We start from the raw sequence: 23,684 nt of genomic DNA, 5'->3' as shown, positions 1-23,684 counted from the left end.
TAAACTTCGATTCATATGATTGTTCTACTACTTGTTGAATCATACACAAAGGCACGTTTTATAACATTGAGTTACCAATGCGTTTACGTACAATCAATGTATAACCAACTCATAGGCAACAAGTCATATATCTAGGTTTGAAGAATTATATGATATTACCGTCTCACGATCACTCGAGATAAATTCCATGAAGTGATACCAGTTAGCATAGGTTGAATCCAATACTCAGAACTTATGAGCACTCATAAGTGTTGTAGCACCACTTTGTCTAACATCTTAGACCTCTACAAGCCAACCCATGACAGTCTTGATTCATATCTACTTCCAACATATGACCGACTGTGGATGGTTTGCATAACTTAGTTATTCAGGAAGAGCGACTTAGTTATTCTGGAAGTCAAAACATGCAAAGTGAAACACAATAATAATCGAATCCAATATGGACTCAGAACTTATGAATATAAATAAAACTTCTTTTATTTTTCACCAAATTGATTACCCATCATTCATTGTATACTATTTCAAACTATCAACTTTATACTTGAATTAAAACAATAGTTTTCCCATGCTCCAAGCATGTACACTATGTTTTTTTTTTCTAAACACTAGTCATGCCATACACCAAGTATGCACACTATGTTTTTCCAAACATTAGTTATGCCATACACCAAGTATGCACACTAAGTTTGTCTATGATCTTTATTCTGTGAAATAGATCGGTTGAACATAATTCCAATGATACTCATTTCACAATCCCAAATCCTTACCACAAATGCAAGAATTTCAAATTCCTATCATTTACCTAAATCTATTAGATTCTAAACTTATATGCATTGGTCTTCTTGTAATGATTATGCACAAAGTCACAAAGACTTGTCAACAGGCATTACAAAGTATTACAATGGAGATCAACTCCATGGAACTGAAGTCTCATATTCAAATTTCATTGCCTTTGAACATTCTTCTTGAACTAAGTTTCCTAATCTTACACATATTTAATGAATAACTTCCACCTATGGGAACATTTCCATATTCCTTTTTTTACTATTACTCCTGAACAAGAGTTGCCTCTTTTCAGAATATGTCAATATCGTCTTTCCAAAATTAACATTTTACTTCCAACTGTCCCTGAGCAACCAATCTTTGGTAAACCTTAGATTGTCCTCAAAAATTGTTTAATCAAATTAGTCATATCTAGTTCTAGTACTTTTCCCTCTTAATGCTCCGGGCATTTGGAAAAAATTTAGAACAGATGAATATTATAACACATGCAATCAATCTTATATCCAAAGCATATGGGACACGATTCATAAAGACATGATACTAGACCAGCCTTTTTCTATAATACTTCTATTTCTATTTGCCAAGTTCTCATAATTCAGACTATGAAAAGGGATGTCGTAATCATAATCGAATTTTAAAACGCAAATAATGGACCTATATATAGAATTTCCTTATGTTGAGCCATTCCAACATATATATATATATATATATATATATATATATATATATATATATATATATATATATCCATGACTAAATATGATTAAAACCTCAATCTAAGCTTTTAGAATTGAAGTGAAGTATAATTTCCTCTCCCTTAATTATAGCAAAACAACTTTTTCCCAATTGAAACCTTTTTTTTTCTATAATTAACATTGCTAACTTGAAACACTTATTATAATTATCATGCTCCCACTTGCATGATGATTATTAGCATGAAGCTTATGTTCCCACTAGCTTGGACATGTACTCGGAAATCTGTTGGACTTCTAGAAATCAATACTTTATTGGCCTTCTTACCAAAGTTCATATTTCTAATACAAGATGCTTTGATAAAACTTTATCAAAATCATACACCTTTCCTTAGATAGCACACATGTGTGTCTAAACACTTTCAAAACTATGAAAAGGGATGTCGTAATCATAGTCTGCCATTTCTCACAAGTCCATGTTAGTGTGTCGGTTAACCACACACGCTCTACTAACGACTTTGAGAATTCAAATATCACAATTGCTATCTAGTTAAAATCTACTTAGTGAAAGCGTTTCCTCACCATCATTTTCATGAATCGGAGAGACACCTTATGACACTTAGATTTTATGGTGTATGTGTTCCTATCCATGTGAATTTTTCAAAACCATAATCACAAGACAAGGTTAGTGACAAATCCAAACTCTTATGGATTGAACTTGTGCAATCTTAACTTCTTGCCACCTGGCAGCTCAAGAGCCTGCTATTGCTTACAAGTTGGTATGCAACCAATTAAGAACTCTCAGAACTCATATGCAAAGCCAACTTTAACTGGACTAAGCACAGAAATAGGAATATGTCAACACGATAGGTTATAAACCTCAAGTCGTGTGCTAGTGATAAACTATAGGTTTTTCTTCTTGATTAGATCTGGAAGCTTTTCCAAGATCTTTGAGACTCCCACTGTCCTCTTGAAATATAAGACTCACTTGCCAAATATTTAAGCGATAGTGCGGAGTCTTTATCAAGACAAACACTTCACACAATTGGCCTTAGGTGGTCTTTGTTTTATCCAAAACATCACAACTTACCAATTTAAAATGTACAAGAGTAGGACACTTTTACTCTTACATTTGACAAGTGTTATAAACCTTTCTTTAAGATATGTCACTCAAGTTACAATCTGGGAGTATGACTCGAAGACTTGTTTTGGAACGAAGTATGACTCATCTTCTTGATTTAACCACTTCAACAATTCATGATTCCTCTTTTTAGCCATAAGAATGCACGAATATGTCCTTAGAGAACCAATTGTGATATGGTTTCTTAATCATTAAGATGATCACTAAACATGATACTAAAGTACTCTCCCATCTTTTCAGATTTGAAAAACTTTTATCCCTCTGCCTAATTTGATTCTTCTCATTCGTCCTGCAAAACATTGAAATCTTTCTAATGTTTCAAAATTATACTTAAACTGGTAAGTATAACCATATTAACTAAACTTTAGTAAATCATGACGAATAATCTTATCGATCTTTTGTGGTGGACTTGACCAGTGCACAAGAATGTGTACTTGATCCCTTAGTCTTTCACTTGACTCACATATAAATGTGAACAAGGAATTAGTCTTAATTTCTCAAAGCTAAAAGTTCTCATTCATCATACTATACAACTTGCATGATTCCAAGTTTCGGTCCAATTGAAACCTTGGGTGATGAGAATCTTTTCTTATTTGATAAATTTAGACACTACCACAAATGAAAGAATCAACTACACATTTCCATTATTGCTAGAAATATATAAACATCAATTTTCAATAAAAGCCATTGCAAGGAGATATAAACTAAAATAAAATCAAAATTTTATTTATTTATAAAAATGCAGAAAAAACTTAAAACTTTTTTCCTTACAATGCGGCTTTAAATGAAAACTATGCTATTACATATTTCCTAGCAATCTATCATAACTCTCTAAGTAGTAGCTCAAGAATCCGATCTTCGAACCATGCGATTGAGATCCATCTTCGCAATCAGATTTAGCATACACTTTCTTTAAGTTTTCTTCCCTTTGCTTGATCCTGCCAAACACCAAAATATAATCGATTCACATTTTGTATTAAGAATCATTAATAAGGAACTTAACAGAGTTAGATAGTGGACTTACCTGAAGCAGAGTCAAATCCTTTTGATTTTTCCTTCTCTCTTAGATCTTTCAGGTAGTTAGTGCAGTTTCGCAACCAATGCCCCTTCTCTTGACAATGAAAACATATAGACTCTTTGGGAATGGTACACGGGACTCTCACAGACTTAGCTTTTCCCTTTACCTTTTGGTCAACTGGGTTGACCAAGGCCGATCCCTTTCCATTGGGAAGAGAAAGCTTTTCTGGACTTCCAATGTTACTGTTGTCAATGTCCATGGAAGTTTGAGAAATAGACCTTCCACCCATATTTGCTTGACCATTGCGCCACATCATTTCTGAATCAGCAGCAACAAGCAAATAAGATAGATTTATTAGGGTCATGTCGTTATCTGTCACATAGTAGTTCTTAATGAACTCACTATAAGACTCAGGAAGTGACTGAAGAACCCAGTCAATAGCCAACTTCCTTAGGATAACGACACCCAACATTCACAACCTGTCAGAGTGTTACTTCATTCCTAGGACATGAGTGCACACAGGTCTTCCATCTTTATGTTTCATTGCTAGTAGGGCTTGAGTGACCTTGAATTTTTCAAGTCTTCGAGCTTGTGGGTCAGGGAGAATAAATGGAGGAGGTGGAGGTAGAGAAGTATGATTTCCATGAGATTTGGGAACATCACAGTTGTCTAAACCATACATCTACAATGGGAGATATTCAAGTGAGTTGATTTTAAGTCCTTAATATAACACCCAATATGAAATATTAAGGCTAGGACCCAACACGATATTTTATAACTTGGAAGAGGGATGTCGTAATCCAAGCTATAGAATATTTGAAGGTAGGTGAATGACGATTCACCAATTTCCACCATGAAAACCGAAATAAATTATTAGGTTTAATTGGATTTGAAACTACTAGATCTTTTGAGATTCATTGAACTTTCAATGGCATGTTTCAATCTCGAGTGTGCCCTTCAGGTTTTGTGGGATGCCGAGGATCACAAAACAAGGTGTGAAGTAACCATGCAAATTACTTGGTACCCTTAATGTATTACCCCTCAATCGATGTGCCGGTTAACCACACGCGCTCCATCGATACTATGATAAACATTAAGTTACCCTTTGCCTACCTTGTTAAGTCTAGCTAGTGTGTCGGTTAACCATACGCGCTCCACTAACCGACTTAAGCAAAGTGCAAAGTGTAATTTCATGGGTTAGCACCTTATTCAAATTTTCCTAAAGTAAATAAGATTGGGAATTATAAAAACATTTAGCTACTTTATATTCATCATTAATACTTTTAATGAAGATTTAAAGTCCTTGTCTTACCTGTTCGGCTAACGACCCTCCACCGATCAAGAAAGCGGTGGGTGAAAGTAGACACCCATTAAGCTGTCATTTTATAGGCAGCAACCTTATACCCCCCTTATAGACCGGCTTCGTGAATGAGGCCTACTAACGGTAAAACGAATTGTTCTTATACATATATAATTATTATTAAATTATAATATTATAAAGTATAAGGTTGAATTTTAACTTTTAAAATTCTAGGGGTTGGAACTAAAGTTTTTAAAGAGACTTTACATGCTTCAAAACTTGAGGGCAAGTTTTGTAACTTTCAAAACTTTTCATCTTTCATAACTTATGAGTTAATGGTTTAATAAAATGAGAGATTTTTCATTTCATGTAACCTATGTGTTTAATAATGGACTTTAAAAGTGTGACTTTTGGTAATCCATAACTTGAGGACAAATTATGGATTCCATTAAAACACATAATGATCAAGAATTAAACTAAAAAGTAAGTTACAAATAATTCTTATGATCTTCTAAACTCATAAGTTCATGAACATGCATATCAACAATTTCAAGAATCATAAAATTAACCATATAAAACTTGAAATTTTGATAATAGCTATTGAAAATGGATTAGCATAACCATTACACCATCTAAAACAAGTTTTATAAGACCAAAACAGTTTAGGGTAATGTTTCTAGTCCATTTCCAGCAGCAAAAGTTGAAAAACTGCATTCTGGGGCTCCTACTCTTCGAGTGCATGAACCTACTCGACGAGTAGGATGAATTTGTGCTTGGACTCGTCGAGCCCTCCCCCCATGAACTCGACGAGTCCACTGTCCAGACAACAAGATTTTTAGCTTTTTTCACAATTTTGTATCAAATATCAAGCAAACAAGCCTAGGCTCTGATACCACTATTAGGTTTTGAGCATTCTAACACTCCTAAGGTGTACATGCAACCCTAGAAACCTTGTATCTATGTTTTACTATGATACATACAAAATTGATTTTCCAAGGTTATTAAACTATCTAGCATACCATGGGGAACTTTTAAACATAAATGCTAGAAGAAGAACATACCTTTTGTAGTTTGGATTCCTTGAGAACCTTGTGAGCCTAGCACCTCAAGTGTGATGCCTCAAATGTCTCACACAACACCAAATACACTTGGAATAACCTTGAGAGAAATAGAACACTTCTAAGATCGGCTATGCCCTCTTATTCTCACACTAGTGCAGATTTTGGTCTACAACATATTCCTTTTATAGTGTGTCATAAGTAGGGTTACACCATGTAAACCTTAATTTGACATGGCTCCTCATTTCCATGATTCATGGGTTCAAAGACACCATGGAGCATCCATAGAGCATCCTACGGGTTTTAGCCCAACTTGATAATCCATGGAGCATTAGCCCACTATACAAGTATGGGTGATTTACACAATCAACCCATATATTTAATTAGTCTTCTTTTGATCACTTAATTAATTCTTGATCAATACTAATTAAATAATATTATTAATATATTAGAACTTATAATATATTAATAAACCTTAAGTGTTATTTCTCTCATTTTGGTCTATCCAAATGCATGATGCCATGCAACCCAAATGGACCATGTTAATCGGGTCAAGTACATTCCAAAAATAGTTATGAACTTAGACACCTAATCCAACAATTATGACATTACCAGAAACAATATAACAATAATCAAATCCACAATTAAAATTGCTAATAATATAAATGTAACTAACACTTTCATAAATTCCATTGTAAGGAAATATAAAGTAAACCAACTAGATTGACCAAAATTCACTTTTATTGATAATAAATGAAAATTTTGGAACTTGCCCATACAATGCATAAAATGAAAACTATGTTTCTAAACATTTCCTAAGCAAACTATTAAATTATCATAACTCTTAAGCAGTAGCTTCCAAAATATGATCATCGAACCATGTGACCAAAATCCATATCTCACGATCAGATTCAGCTTATTCTTCTTAAGCTTCCTTCTTTCTCATAGATCCTACAAAACATAAAAATGTGATCATCACATCATGTATTAAGAGTCTATGAATAGGAACTTGTTAAGATAATAGAGTTAGATAATGGATGTACTTGAAGTAGAGTCACACGACTTGACTTTACCATCTTTGAGATCTTTCAGGTAGTCAGGGCAGCTTCGCAACCAATGTCCCTTCAATTGGCAATAGAAACATATGGACCTTTTAGGGTTATCACATGGAACTATCTCAGAACTAGCCTTTCTTTTTACCATACGATAAAACAGTTTAACCTTGGCCGATCCCTTTGTCAATGTCCGTGGAAACTTTCGAATCAGTCCCTTCAAGCATCTTTGCTTCACTTGTGCCCTTAATCATTTCTGCCTCAGCATCAATCAACATTTGGGTCAGGTCAATTAGGGTCACGTCGATGTCGCTCATATAAAAGATCTCAACGAATTAACTATATGACTTTGGAAGCGAAAGTAGAACCAAATCAATGGCTTGCTCCCTTGGGAAGATGACACCCAATCTATCCAATTTGTCAATGTATGATTTCATTTCTAGAACATGCGCACACACAGAATTGACATCTCAATGTTTACATGCCAATAGGGCTTGAGTAGTTTCGTATCTTTCAACTCGAGGGAAATGCGACGTGGGGAGGGTCACTGGAGGAGGAGGAGGAAGAAGATTTGAAGAAGCATGATATCCATTTACACCATTTCTCGAAGAAGGGAACATACTTTCACCTTGATCAGAATGTGGAAGATCATCTTTAGAAGGAAGAGGAAAACTATTTCCAAAAGAATAAGGAAGACCATTAATGTCTTGACTTGACATCTACAATAGGAGAAAAGAGAATTCAAGTTAGTTGATTTTAATCCTTAATTATTAAACCATAAATTTTAAATTAAGTCTAGGATCCATATTTTTTATTTGAACTTTGAAGAGGGATGCTGTAATCAAATTTGAATCTATTTTAGGTAGGTAAGGCTTTTACCAATTTCGATCTTATGAAACTCCTAGATCATTTGAGATTCACTGAATCTAATCAATGGCATGTTTAATCTCAAATTATGCTCTCACTTTTGTGACTGGGATGTCGAGGATCACAAATGAGATGTGAATAACCATGCAAATTAGCTTGGCACTCTCGATGTCATTTATCATCTCGTTTTAATGTGTCGGTTAGCCAAACATGATCCATTAATCAACGATAATTTTTGAGACCCCACTACCACTCTTTATTAGTCCCCCATTAGTGTGTTGGTTAACCACATGCGCTCCACTAACAACTTATAAAGTGTAATGTGCAATTTCATTGATTAACATACAAATTCGCATTTTCCTAAAGTAACTAAGATTGAGATTTTAATAAAAGGTTTGGTTACTTTTTAATTCATTATACTTATTAATGATATTATGTCCTATCAAATCTGTTCGGCTAACGACCCTCCACCATACAAGAGAGTGGTGGGTAAGAATGTATACCCAATGACAATCATTTTATAGGCCGCTTCCTTCAACTCCCCATATAGTATGACTTCGTGAATGAAGTGTACTAGCGTTTTGACTGACTTTTCTTATACATATAATATATATTAAACTTTTAATTATATACACCGTATAAGGTGTATTTTAAAACATTTTAAAATTGAAAGAGTTTAATCTTTTAATAAATTAAACTTTTAATTTAATTAAATTTAAACCATTTGATGAATTTACTAATTATCTTTTAATTAATTACTTAATTAAATTACTAATAAGATCCATAAGGATGTATTTTAAACTTTTCAAAATACCAAGTTTATAAAATAAACCAAATAACATTTGACATTAATTATTAAGTTTAATTAATAGATTTATTATTTATACACTTAAAAGATCAATCATATTAATCAACAAAACAATTAATCAAGTCAAATACTTATCTCCTAACTTCTAAGCTTTTATTCTATCATCATAGATCCACCAAAATCAGATTTGGAGAATAAGAATAGCAAGTAATTATAAGCTGATTAGGCAGATAAGGCACAAAATCTCGGATCTGGCATGGGCTCACGACGTGAACTGCGACAAATCCAAAAACAAGTTTTTTTCTTTCTTTGATCGATTCACCAATGTGCAAATACATGAAAGATAGGCATAGGCTTTGATACCACTGATGGGTTATTAGGGTTACAACTACAATTCTCTAAGCGGAAAAACATTCAAAAATTTAAATGATTAGGGCACATGCAACCTAATAGGATCTATGTCTTTCACATATACGCAACATACTATGAATTGTCAACCTACAAAAACTTTCTTATGAAAACTAATTCGTAAGAGAAAGAGACTTACCTTGAAGATTGTTATAGCAAACAATATTGAATTCCTTCTTCAAAACTTTTGACAGCAAGCACCACAAGTGTCGTGCCTCTAAAGGTTCACACCCAAACCCTAGCAACCAAGGAACTTGAAAAGAGAGAGAGAGAGAGAGAGAGAGGAGAAGAGATGGAAATTTCGTCCAAGTCTTCTTAGGAGAAGGATTCATGAAATTATGAGGGGTTATGGCCCATTATATAGCTAAGGTAGTTTGGTGCCAAAGCTAGGGTTTAAGGAGAAAACCCTACTCACTTTACTTGGTGACCAAGCAGCCCATTCCCTTTCTTATGGAAGGGCTTAGACGAAATTCCTTGGGCTTGTCCAAATTATTTTTGCCCACTTCATCCAATGAGGTACATGGGTTCCTTTCCTCAACTTTCAATAAATAACCAAACATGTCATGCACTTTTAATTAATCCAATTAATTCCAATTAATTTCTGGTTAATTATTAATTAAATAATATTATTTCCAATTAATATATTATTCTCATAATATATTAACAAATTATTTCTTTTGATTTCTAATTAATTTATTAATCGTATAATAAATTAATAGATTAGTCTCTCTCACTAAAAGCTATCTTATTCAATTGCTAGGTTTGAGGCCAACCCAAAAGGATTGTGCTACCATCAATTCAAGTTTATACCAATTATAGTTAATGGATTAGACACCTAATCCGACATATTCATGGATCCACATTCTTCACACCCATACTTGCCAACATCTTTTGCAATTTGTCTTTTGTACCAATCATATTGTGACCCAAAACCTTCACGATGAGTAAATACTTTTAAACCTCATCAATAAAAGATGCACCATCTCTCTTTAATAAAGTGAAATTAGAAAACTGGGAATTGTTTTCACTTCTAAAACTTGAAGATTGAGAAAAAGAAGCACAACATGTTTTGTTATTTTTTTTTAAACTAAGATTTTAGACATCTAGAGTCATCCACTGTAAAACGTTGACCACCAAAACCTGATGGTTTAGAAAAAGAACCAGACGCCTCCTGATCAAAATACACATCGGCCTTAAGAATATTACCCTCTTGTTCTTAATAGAAAATTGTAATGGGAGTCTTTTAAACAATAATTTAAAAACAACCACCAATGTTATTTTAATTGCAAAAATAACCTAAAACAAAACTCTTTAGGTTTGATAAACCAAAATACTGATAATGTCATAATGAACACCATAACAAGTCCAAGTGATATTAAAAAAAAAAAAAAAAAAAAAAAAAAAAAAAAAAAAAAAAAACTATACAAGACAAACATGACAAACATAACAAGTCCAAGTGATATTAACTAAGTAAAAATAAAAAACTATCCAATAAGATCCCAACCTCATCAAGCCACATATCTAAGCAGCGTGTACCAATACAAGACAAACATGACAAACAACAAAAATAAACAAATGTCAGCAGCTGTTTAGTGAGCCAACCAGTTGTACAGCTTCAAGGTGAAAAACATATAATTCCCCTAACAGGTTAATCATTTAAATTGTCATTCACACAACAAGTTTTCAACTTTACAAAGTACATAACACCATGCACAATCATTATATGCCGCTTTAATGTTGCATTATATATTTTTTATTGTTTAATTCAACTTTGTAATTACTTGTTCTCATTCATCGTTTTAATTACTATTAATAATAGTTCATTGTTATAATTACATACCCTCACTCTTCATTGTAATTACTATTATTAATTTTCACCGCATAATTAATATTAATAATATTTTATCGCTATAATTACACACCCTCACTCTTCACTGTAACTACTACTATTAGTTTTCAACGCATACAAGTCCCTACATCGCTAATTTGAGTTTTCACACCGCTAGTGATGTGTTTTACACAAAAGAACATCATATGTGCTCATGCAAACTCTAATGCTTGGATTTAGGTTTCTCTAATTGTACATGCATTCATCCAAGACTTTTAAACCCTAGATCTAATGAGATGAATTCAAAATTGTAATAACCAAATCAGATCTTGAAAATTACCTCTTGTTTCTTGCTTGAATCTCCTTGTCTTTGATGCTTAGAGTCACAAGTGTAACTCCTCTAATGGCTTACAAACACCAACTAGCAATAGTGTAGTATTTAAGAGAGGGAGGAGGCACACAAAGTCGGATCTAGGGTTCTTAGAAAAGCAGTGGCCGAAAATTACATGCATAGGGACCTATTTATACTGTGGGCAGCTAGGGTTTCAATCAAAACCCTAATAGACAACTTAATCCCTAAGCATCCCATGGAACCTTCTGCAATACAGGCCATGGACTAAAATATGATGGGCTCCCATCATTATTTCGTTCACCCCTTAATCCATTAGGTTTCCCAGCCCAAAATACAACTATCAAACATTTAACAGTTTAAGTCCCCTTTATTCAGTTAATCTCTTTTAGTCACAAAATTAATTCCTAATTAATTTATGACTAATATTAATTAACTAATATGATTTCTCTTTTAATATATTATTCTTATAATATATTAATAAACCATAATATCTTCTCTCTCTTCATAAATCACCCTGTCAAGTTGCTATGGTGAAGGCAACCCAAAAGGACCATGCACAACCGGGTCAAGTATTTACCAAATATAGTTACGGGATTAGACACTAATCCAAAAGCTAGACCCAAAAGGATAACCCGATTCACTACTAGCCTGACCGGAAAGACTAATGCACCAGATGAGGCACGACTCTCACTTGTGACATAGCCAGCCGAAAAATTGCATTCGCTACTCCGACATTAAAAAATACAAGTATTTCATGGTGTCATTAAGGATTGGTACAAACGGTGATTATCGCATACACCTCCCATAACTCATGTGATGTTTGCGCTGGCTATAACCACATGAGCCAACATAACTCCATGCCAAACACTGTTAGGACCATGTTTCGAAATGGTCATCTAGGAAACTACTCAACTTCGCTATGGCTTAAGCTATTTTACTTAATGTATCTTTCAACACATATGCCATCCCACTATCCAGATAGGGTATACACCTAATTAAGGTTACTCCCTTTGCCCGTCTATGGATATTCCCCACATTCTAGTTATTCATATTTAATCATACACAAAAGGTCATTTTTACACTTCCATGTTATCATGCATAATTTTCATTATTTAATTAATACATAATACACCACTAGCATGTAATTTTCCTAACACCATAGATAATCTAACATTATAAAAAATAACATGCAGCTTAATTCATACAGTACAATGATCCATAGATTATAACTAGCATGAATATTCCACCGCAATTTATACCAATTCACTATAAATATCATCTAGCATACTTTACATCCTATTAACACATACCACAATAAGATAACATGTTTTTCAGCACATAACATAGCATGTCAATTCAAACACAATATAGACTAATTTGGATCATTCAGCTTGTTGTCAAGATTTATAAGTTCTTGATATTATACTAAAGTTGTAATAGAATTGACTCACATTTAATCCTAATAAATGTGAACAAACGCATGAAAGCCCGATTAGAAACATGCCTTAAAATAGAAAGCAGAATCAAACAGCCTGATTACATGTCATGCTTTAGGGGAAATGTGTTGCTTTCTAGAAAAGGCATGTCATGTTGTTCAAAGGTCGTGAATACGTTCAACATATAAAACCCTTCAACACATCGTGTGTGTATAGATGTAACATGTCGTGCTTTTTTTTCAGTTACAAAACATCGAGATTTCTGCTCCAGACCGCTCTAGTCCCAATCCAACCCTTTTTAGGGTGCTTTTCAATCATTAGGAAAAGTCTCTAATGGTCTGAAATGATTAAGACCAAGTTCAATACATACTTATACCAAAACAATATATAACATTCTATTTTGGTGTATGAACTCATCACAAACATGATTTACCTATTCCTAGAACATCAAAACATGGAAAGAGGTTAGAGATTGGGGGTGCTAACCTCAGGAAATCGTGTGCAATAAGAGAGGACAACGAGAGGAAAATAACATCGATACTACCAATTATGCTTTAGGAATCCACTCCCTCTTCTATTGGATCACTCCCACACTTCACACTTCATAATCTCACTTTAGAACTTTCTCAAGAAGACGTGTTGGTTGCAAATAGGGTTGCAAACCCATATCCTAAGGTTAGGTTCGCTTAAATACCCTACAACTTCAATATTTGGCCCTTAACATATCACACAATGACTCCTAGGCCCATGTACAGTACCAAGCTTCATTTTACTACACTTTAGCCCCCCCCCCCCCCCCCACACACACACACACAAACTAAATAAATAAATAATAAAAAACAACTTTAGATCAAGGGAAATGTTAGTTTAAGAGTAAAAGTTAACAAAACACTGACCCCGATGATGAAAGGAAATCTGGATCGTTACATTATATTTTGTATTTATGATATTTATGGCATTATACTAATCATGCTTGTAACACTCGAGTATAATATCATTTCAACATATTATGAAACTTTAGATACCATTTCTCATTCTATGAATTTTTATATAAAGGAGGTGACAATCTGTGAGACGACATGCAACATAATTAAGAGGAAAATAAAATTTAAATTTGAGTTCATGTCAAGTGTAAAAAAACAATGTCTTATCGTATCATGTTCGTATATAGGATTTGACACAAAATTTACACAATATTAACATGTGTTTGTCATGTTTTTTGTTTATTGAAAGATTAATTTGAATAAAATAAACTAAAGGTTTAATTTATTATTTTTTTCGTGTTGGTCGTTTTTATCATGTTTTAATTGGGTCGTTTTCATATTAGTAAACCAAAACATGATATTATATCGTGTCGTGTTCGTGTTATATAAAGATTGGTGTGCCGTGTTGTATATTCATGTCAGCTAAAATAGAACATGAGTCCTAATTTGTCATTCCTAATTTATTTTTAATGATCTTTTTGGTTTAAATCCTTATTCATTATCTTATAAGCTTTTAGAAGTTACCTTTAAGTGTCTTTATATGTTACACAATTCTCATCATGTACATAAGGTACAATCCTTTAATAAATGTGTACAAATCTTTCAGAGCATACAATTTCAATATATACATTTGCTCCCTTTTACACTAGTTCGAGTATACATATATATTGGGATAGGGCTTTTGACTTAAAAGTTCTTAACTTCATCAGATTTTGTTGGTTTTGTCCCTATGACGATTTTTTGTTCGTTAATGTCCAAAATTTTAAAAGTTTTTTTCATTTTTGCCCTTGCTACCTATAATAGTAGTTGTCTAGGGACAAAACCGACAAAATTTAACAAACTTAAGGGCTTTAATGTCAAATTTGGAAAACATACTTAGGATAAAAACATATAAAATTCATAAACTTGAGGGGTTTTTTGCAAATTTGAAAAACATACTTAGGGTAAAAACATCAAAGATTTGTTAAAAGGACAAAAGTGAAAAAAAAAAAAAAAAAAAAAAAAAAAAAAAAAAAAAAACTTGGCAAATTTTGGATATTATCGAACAAAAAATCGTCACAATGACAAAACCAACAAGACCTGACAAACCTAAGGACTTTTATGTCAAAATCCCATTGGGATATGACAGAAATATCCCAGACTTTTTTATAAAACAAAACACGTTTGGAATCTACTTATTTAAAAGGATTAAATAAATAAAAATAAAAATATATCTAAAAAATAAGTAGACATATATAGAATTATAGATATTGATAAATATGCCTAATACCTATAACCTCTAAATAGTTGGATTAAAAAATTAAATTAGTGTCGTAGTTATAATTTATTTAACTGTGTATTATATATTTGTTACCATGGAAATAAAGTTCTCGAACAAAAAAACATATTGATAAGTCTTTTAAAATGAGCTAACCACTTATGGCTAAAAAAGAGTTACCACATAGACAATTCTTATAATCTCTTTCTATTTGATTATCTTAGATTTTATTTTTCATTTTTTTTTTTGGATTATGACAAAATTATTAGAAAACAGTTATTGAAAATGACAAATTTATTAGAAAACAGTTGTTGAAAGCAATTGATACAAATGAATTCCCTCTAAAACTTTAGTGTAAGCTAGAAAAATGGTCCCCATAGTCTTTACAAAGTTGCATGTTTCATGTTTTGTCCAGATGTTTCGTTATTGCTCTCATGGTCCTTATTTCGTTCTTTTATTGCATATTTTCCATTTTGGTTCTTTAGGCTAACACTATCAAAATAACATCAGTTAAGTGTCCAATTAACATGCCTTACATATGAAGGTATGTGGGTCATTTCACATATTTCTCTCATTTTTTTCTCTTGAAATCAGTAATTCTTTTCTTCCATTTTTATCATTTATCTTCTCCATCTTCAATCATAATAAGATTATACATACACATGCACTATAGTTACCCAACATTTAGTCATAACGTGGTTGACTTTATTCTAGACAAAATTGCAAGAATGGTCCATGTGGTATGTCAAAACTAGCAATTTTGGTTCAAAATGGGTTTGACTCGCAAAGATGGTCCAATAGTTTCATTTTGTTGCGAGTTTAGTCCAAAAATTTTAAAACTTTTTATAATTACGGATTTGCCCTTGGTATTTTTCCTTTTTTAACTTTTTTATTATAAAAATCAAAAATAAAAAGAGAAAAAAAGAAAATCTCTCTCTCTCTCTCTCTCTCTCTCTCTCTCTCTCTCTCTCTCTCTCTCTCTCTCTCTCTCTCTCTCTCTCTCTCTCTCTCTCTCTCTCTCTCTCTCGTTAGTTCTCATCAGAAAAAAAAAACTCCCTCCCTCTCTCTCTCTCTCTCTCATCCGTCATTATAAAAATTTTTATAGGAAATTGGACTAAATTCGCAACAAAACGAAACTATTAGACCATCCTTGCGAGCCAAACACATTTTAGACCAAAGTTGCTAGTTTTGACATACCACACGGACCATTCTTTTAATTACTATAAATGCAAACACATATGGGGTAACCAAAGAAATTCTTAATACGCATAGAGATGAGATACAAGGTGGAAAAGACAACACTGCCCTCGTGTGTGTCACATATGGGGAAAGTTAACAGGGAGAGGAAACGTTTGTTAGTCCAAAGAACCAAATTTGCAACAAAAAAACAAAATAACAACTAAAATGCAACAAATGAAACATCCAACCAAACCTACAACTTTTCAAAGACCACAAAGACTTTCTATAGTTTACTCAAAACTTTGCTAAATAGTAAATAGTCCATCTTGTCGATGTCTAATGCTTTCAAAATGGTACCTTACATATAAACTTCGACATTCTTGTTTGATGGTTTGTGGTCTTAAACAGCCCCATTAGAAACCCTACATCCTCTCATTGTCACAGCCGACAACCCCGACTCGCGACTAATGTCGTTGTATAAAAACATTGGTCACATGATAATGTTTTTAATTTTATTTTTATAAGACAAATCAGAAAAAACCATCAAAATGGTTGAACAAAAATGTGAGTTGTTCGTGATTGTGGTTGTGGTTGAGATTTTATGGCTTAAACAAGCGGATCCTAAAACAAGAAAAATACAAGAACACATACTAACAATGAAACAAAAAAGTTATTAGCAACTACAAGTAAACATCTAAATGATGATTTAAAACATGTATTGCCGACAGTTTTCAATGTTCTAAAATAATTATATTTATGTTATCAAATCCAGCTTCTTTTGTTTCCTTGTGAGTTTGATTTGTAAGCCGAATTATACATGTCATGATAAGAATCGCAATACATGCCAAATGAAGCTCAACTTTAATCTATGGTGGGTGGCCACACAACAAATTGCTCATAAAATTGTGTATAGCCCCTAGGGAACATGAATTCATGTGCAATGTGGATACAAGCCCTACCATTGAATTACACCAATGATGTGATTTTCTTGAAATTCCCATTCTTTTAGGGCAAAAATTATTCACCTTTTTTGTCTTCATCCACACAAAGGGATCCTATGCTTTTTCTAGATCTCGAATCTTTAGCCCCAAAATGCACGACACAAGGGTTGATTTACTTGTAGATAGGTCAAAGATTGGACTCTCATCAACCACAATATGAAGTAGGCTTTTTTTGGGCCATGGGTTACAACAATGTGTGTCGTGTATGAAGCTTAAGGATTGCTGGAAGAAATAACTCTTTTGCAAGAAAATTTTAGAACATTTGTACAAAGACAACATAAACCATGAACGCTAAACCCTAAATCTTACACTAATAATCATGTAGACTGAATTTCTTTTAACTACACCTACAATCAAAAATGACTAAAATGGGACACAATGATGCTCATGTAGGCTGTGTGGATGAGCTCAAAGGAGCTAGAACCTTTATACAATAACACTATAAACCCTAAACCGTAAACCTTAAATCAGACAACAATCATGTAAATGGTAGATCTTTTAACTACACCAACAATCGAAAAATTAAAAAGAAACAAAAGATGGGAACTCGCAACAAAACATTTCTCACCATTAACTTAAAAAGCTTTCAATCGTTTTACATTACAACAAACATAATAAAAGAAAAGGAAAACTCAAACCACTAGTGATAACTAAACAACTAAATACCATAGATTACTCTACTAAAGATGATGAAAACTTTGATTGATTACCACTTTTCGCAATCAACGTGAGGATGTGGAGTTTGACCCAACCACCCAATATCGTTTGACCGCAACTAAAATTTTCTCGGGGACCAAGGGCCCGTCTTCATGGTCCATCACTTTTGTGTCCCATCTCATACCTCCAATTATGCTTTTAGCCTTCATAAGAACATCCACTTCATCACGAATTATAACTGCGCCTTCGGGGCGTAAGATTCGGTCCATTTCTAAAAGTATGTCTTCAAAATCACATCTACATAAATTTCGTTCAATTAAAGATTTTAAAATTAGTTTTTCTTGAAAAGAAAAAAGTTAGGTTATATGCATAAAACCGATTAAAGACACAATATTTTGACCATTTTCAGATAAGACCTAGATTTTTTTGCTAAAAATGAAAACCAAAAGTCTGACCTAACTTTTTTGTTTTTGTCTTTTTACCCGGTTTCCATCCAGAAATTAAAAAAAAAATAGGTCTTTTATGAAAAAGTGGTCTAGAGATTGTGTCTTTTTATGCAAATAAGTTTTTGGGAAACCTCCGATAAAGTCCAAAATAATTTTGGGTCAGTTTATGGTTTAATTCCGACTTTTACTTTTTGAACAGAAAAGTCCTGATTATTTTATATTTTGCCCAAATTAACGAAACAGTCATTTTTTTCAATAGAAAATGACAGATAATTGTATAAAACTAGATAATCAGGACTTTTCTGTTCAAAAAATAAATGTTAGGATTAAACTGTAAACTGACCCAAAATATGGTGACTTTATCGTAGATTTCCCAATGCTTTTTGCATAAAAGGCACAACAATTTGAGCACTTTTTACAAAAAGGCCTTTTTACATATTGTAAACAAATTTAGGTTTCATTCAAAAATTGGTCAAAATATTACGTCTTTTATGCAAATTAACCCTAGAAAAAAGAGTATACAATGTTTTACTTACTTGTCCTTGTATAAACTAAATAAACCATTCGCATGAATGAGATCATACGTTCGTGGGTATGTTGAAAAAGCTTCACACCTACAAAATTTTAAAAATTATAGATTTCAAAAAAATAATAATAAACAGTAAACAAAATCTTTTCATATCATTTATCCAAACAAAAGAATATAAGAATGATACCAATCATGATAGATGCCAATGAGTCCACGTTCATATATAACTCCAAGGGTATTTTGGGCCAAAGTGGGGACCACATTCATAACCCATAACTTTTGAGAAGTGATAGCAGCAGCAAAACCTCCAAAACCAGCATTCATGTCCATGATATTCCGGTACCTTCCGGAATCGATAATTCTATTGATTTTTTTGTATGCGTTTACATGTTTCTTCCATTGTTTGTTGTCTTCAATGTATTTGTCTTCAGAAACCGGAATGGAACCGGATGCAATTCGTGGGGGGGTTGCATAAAGCCGTTCCGGGAACGGTTTGTATTCCATTCCGGTGTTGGAATTGGAAGGAGTCACACATGTCTCCATTTTTTTGTACCTAAGGAAGGAATTTTGTACACAAATCTTGAATCAAATGGAGGGATTTAATACACATTTAAATATCAAAAGGATTGATAATAAGATAAAGGAAAATTACAGAAAATTTAAAATTTAAAAAACAAAAATTGTGGTTTAGTTAAGAGGACTTTATTTTTTCCATTTATTCCATTAGAGTTTGTTGACATTCTTCCAAATTAACCATTTTGACATGTTATATATTTTATATTTTAGGTTTTAAAGGTAATTTTCCAGATTAACTATTTTGACATGTTATATATAATGTCAAAATGGTTAATTTGGAAAAATGTCTAAAATGTTTATGGTTTGATTGGAAAAAATAAAGTATGAAGTGTTTAAACCGCAAAAATGCAAAAAATATAATGGTTTTTTGGATAATGTTAAATAGGCAAATTACAAAAAAATAAATAAATAAATAAAATAATACTTTATTTTTTCCTATCAAACCATAAAAGTTTCAGAAAATTTTCCAAATTAACCATTTTGACCTATTTGTCAAAATGAATAATTCAGAAAATATGAAACTTTTATGATTTGATTGGAAAAGATAAAATATATAGGGTTAATCTCATAAAAGACCTTATATTTTGTGTTTTTTCCGGGTTAAACCTCAAATTTATTTTTTGCCTGAAAAAGACCTTGTATTTTTTCATTTTTTTCCGAAAAGCCCTCAACTTTGTATTTTTTTCCGGAAAAAAACCCTCAACCTTCTAAATGTTTCCAAATAAACCCTCAACTTTTTTTGTTTTTCTCAAAAGAACCCTCACATTTTACAATTTTTTTTGGAAAAAAATAACTAAAAGGGCCAGATTGGAAAATATGAAAAAATACAAGGTCTTTTATGAGATTAACCCTAAAATATAAGTGGTTAAACTAAACTGCAAAATTGTCCAAAATACAATGGCTTTTCTGTAATTTATGTGTTCATACCAGACATCATCTGGATCTTGGGAGCAGTATGTAACTCCAGGGGTATCTTCTGAGCCACGACATGATTCGGGATTTAGTTTTTTCTGAAAAATTACGGTTTCGCCACTCTCAGATATTTTGTCCCAACAAAGAAGCTTAGCAACCTCTTCAATATTCCTTTGTTCTTCTTCAAGATCCTCTTTTGGACGTTGCCATGATTTGTAATTATTTCTCCAATTAATTGGAGGACCCGAAAGCACCCAAAATCCACCTGGTCTTAAAACTCTATCAACTTCCATCATGTATTTTCCATCTACACAAAAAAGAAATTCAATATCACTCATTCTTGCATATATTCCCCCTCTTTTTCCCCTTTTAAACCTTATTGTCAATTCATGTTTTATGTTTTATTGTCTGTAAATCAGTTCTATGCTTTATTGTCTGTAAACTTGCTTTATGCTTTATTGTCTGTAAACCTGGTTTATGCTTTATTGTCTGTAAACCTGGTTTATGTTTTATTGTCTGTAAATGTGTTTTATGCTTTGTTGTCTGTAAACCTACTTTATGCTTTATTGTCTGTAAATGTGTTTTATGCTTTATTGTCTGTATACATGTTTATACTTTATTGTCTGTATATCTGCTTTATGTTTCATATGTCAGAGGTCATCGGCATACATTTAACCTCCCCCTTATCATCCCATTTCATTATGGGATTTTGGGTATTGTTTATGTTATTGTTGTTGTCATTTTTGCATACTAAAAAACGTTTTTGTTGGAATTATTACAAGAATTGTGGTGAGTTTGTGATGAATGTAAGAAAGAATCTCACCATTTGATCCCCATGGAATCAGGCACCTAGAGCAGTGGGCCATGTCAAAAGCTTTAGATGGAAATGGCATTTTGATTGATCCAAGAACACCAACAATGGCAGGTACTCCTCTTTCAAGAGCAAACTGAACTTGTGCTTCATGATTATCTCTAGGGGCAAATGACATTGTTACAACATTTCTCTTCCAAAGGTATGCCCCCCAACTTGCAACCTACAAAAAAAATAATAAATTAATATTTCAGAAAGAAAGTAATCAACTTTGTTAACAACCAGACTTTGTTTTCTGCAACCAAACCATCTTTCTTACATTGTTGTAACTTGTAAGTGAAAAAAAGAGTGTAAATTGAAGGAAATATTAATGTGCTTTACTCCTTTTACTAATATAGGATATGTACTTTATTTTTTATCCATAATAGCAATGTACTTACATATTTTCTTGAAACAAAATAGCAACATACTTGCAATTTCTTACACATCATAACAATGTACTTACAATTTATCATTGATAATAGCAATATTTAAAAAATAAAGTGAATTGTCAATAGACATAAGTAGCAAAACATAAGTATGTTGTTATTATAGGTAAAAAAAGAACATTGCTATTATCAGCAAGAAAAAGAAGACACATTTTGTCCAAATTCACTCATTCTTAAATTCTTTTTACAATGGTTTGTTATTTGTTAGAAACAAGAAGCAAAGTATGATGGTTTAAGAAGTTAAAATTTTTATAAAAATGCAAGATTACATACCCCACAACCAGTATCCAAAGCAGTCCTCACAGTTCCATTATCAATTGGGATTACAGAAGCAAGTTGATCAATGTACGCATCTGCCCCTTGAGGAAACTGGGTCCCACCACCTGGAAACCTAAACACATTGCCCTCATACTGAATCCAATTTTGAATAGCCTTCTCAACAGTCAATGCTTTATAAGGTGCATTTGCAAAAGGAACATAATCACGACTTTTAGGCCATGAAAATGGTGTCACATAGCCTTTTGGAGCTGGAATCAGACACTTCAACTTTTGTTCTTGAGGTGGACAATGTCTTTCTCTATAAATCATATCATGTCTAGGGAATGTCATGGCTCGTTTTTGGTCATGACAGGGGGTATAATCGGTATATTTAGGACTGCATGGTTTAAATTCTTTAACTTTGGTTTGTGGGTTATCAACAATTACAGAATCGCCACTGTGGTGTGTTTCAAAGTTTAGATTTGGGAGAATGCTGCAATCTGCACCAGTTTTGGTCATCTCTAAAGCAATGCTGTCTCCTTTTCCATATCCACTCCTTTGCCATGCTCCCAATAGGTAGAAGAAACAACATAAACCAACAACTATGAATATGGTTATGGAACTTCTAGCCCTGTTTTCTCCTGAATTCCCTTTTGTTGCCATGATGCAGCCTGAAATTTGTGTATAAATCAGTCACTTGGTATAAAGGAAGAATGAATCAATAGTTAAATGCATGTCAACAGGGAAAATCCGATGTTTGATTTACTGTTTCTTGAGATTTGATGTTGTTTGAAAGAGATTATAGATCCACAAACAAAAACCTTCACTTCTAAAAACCAAAATAAGGGATTTTCATAGATCCATTAATGTCTATCACTATGTTCTTGGTATATCATATGGCTCGAATACTCAGAGCTTTCACATCGTTATCATGATCAACATGATTAACAGACTACTGAAAACATGATACCTATAAATGGAACGCAAGATTCATAGTTACTATTGCACTATATCATGAACTTCAACTTAGAACATCAACTAAATCTAACCTTTAAACAAGATTAGCAGACCTGTAAATTCAACCATTGCTCCTTACATTGTATTTCACCGATTACGCAAGACAAAAAGTTTAAAATCAAAAAATAATAATAATATAGAAGTTCGAGAGTGTAAAGCTACATTAGCAACCTTAATAAAGAGTACGTGAATCAGAGTACGAGATTTCACTTTAAAACTGAAAACAAACGACGAAATCAAACGAAACACGCTTTCACAAACACCTAATAACATTCGATAATCGAAAATTAAAGCCAGAATCATACCAATCGCATCAGGAGACAAACAGAATCTTTGAGAAACTAAGCTCACGTAGAAGAAGCTCCGAGCATAAGAGTCTGATGATTAACAGGGTGTTGTTTTGATTATTACGAGGTGCGTGTTGCGAAAATTAGATCAGAATGGCGGAGATCTCCGCCTGATATACGGAGGAAGACGATTGGGAGCGAGCAAAAAAAATCTGGCAAAGTAGCTTGTAGGATCAGTGGATTACAATGCGAAAGCAAATCTGAGAGAAATAAAGAAATGGTGGAGCGAGTCGGTGGGTGACTTGATGGGGTTTTACTTTTATTTAGTTAAACGGCTTCGCTTTGCTAATGGCTAATTGACAAAGATGTCAGAGTTGGGCCCAAAGGGGATGGGGAGTGGGACCCACACCTGAAAGTGTATACGCGTATCGGTATGTATGCTCCAAACTTATCATTTAGAATCTTTGTAATTGTTTTAAGGAAAATCTTAAAAAACATATTTATATTAGGTATAACTTCTTTTTTCTTTTAATAGAAAA

General features: G+C 32.9%; 1 protein-coding gene across 1 annotated transcript; it reads right to left on the bottom strand.

Moving 5' to 3' along the window:
- Positions 1-17,711: 17,711 nt before the first annotated feature.
- LOC145071153 (S-adenosyl-L-methionine-dependent methyltransferases superfamily protein) lies at positions 17,712-23,448 on the bottom strand. The gene is made up of 7 exons (XM_079018068.1): positions 23,164-23,448; positions 21,857-22,512; positions 21,108-21,318; positions 20,300-20,591; positions 18,984-19,349; positions 18,804-18,881; positions 17,712-18,118 (listed from the first exon to the last, which is right to left on the bottom strand). The coding sequence occupies exons 2-7, from the start codon at positions 22,502-22,504 to the stop codon at positions 17,887-17,889; spliced, it is 1,827 nt and encodes a 608-aa protein (XP_078874194.1). The 5' UTR covers positions 22,505-22,512; positions 23,164-23,448; the 3' UTR covers positions 17,712-17,886.
- Between the last annotated feature and the right edge of the window lie 236 nt (positions 23,449-23,684).

Source organism: Lactuca serriola, chromosome 8 (genome assembly GCF_051521515.1).
Source record: "Lactuca serriola cultivar US96UC23 chromosome 8, Lser_US96UC23_V15, whole genome shotgun sequence".
Taxonomy (NCBI): Eukaryota; Viridiplantae; Streptophyta; class Magnoliopsida; order Asterales; family Asteraceae; genus Lactuca; species Lactuca serriola.
Note: the sequence above shows the minus strand (reverse complement) of the source record. Positions and strands in the feature narration are given on the sequence as shown.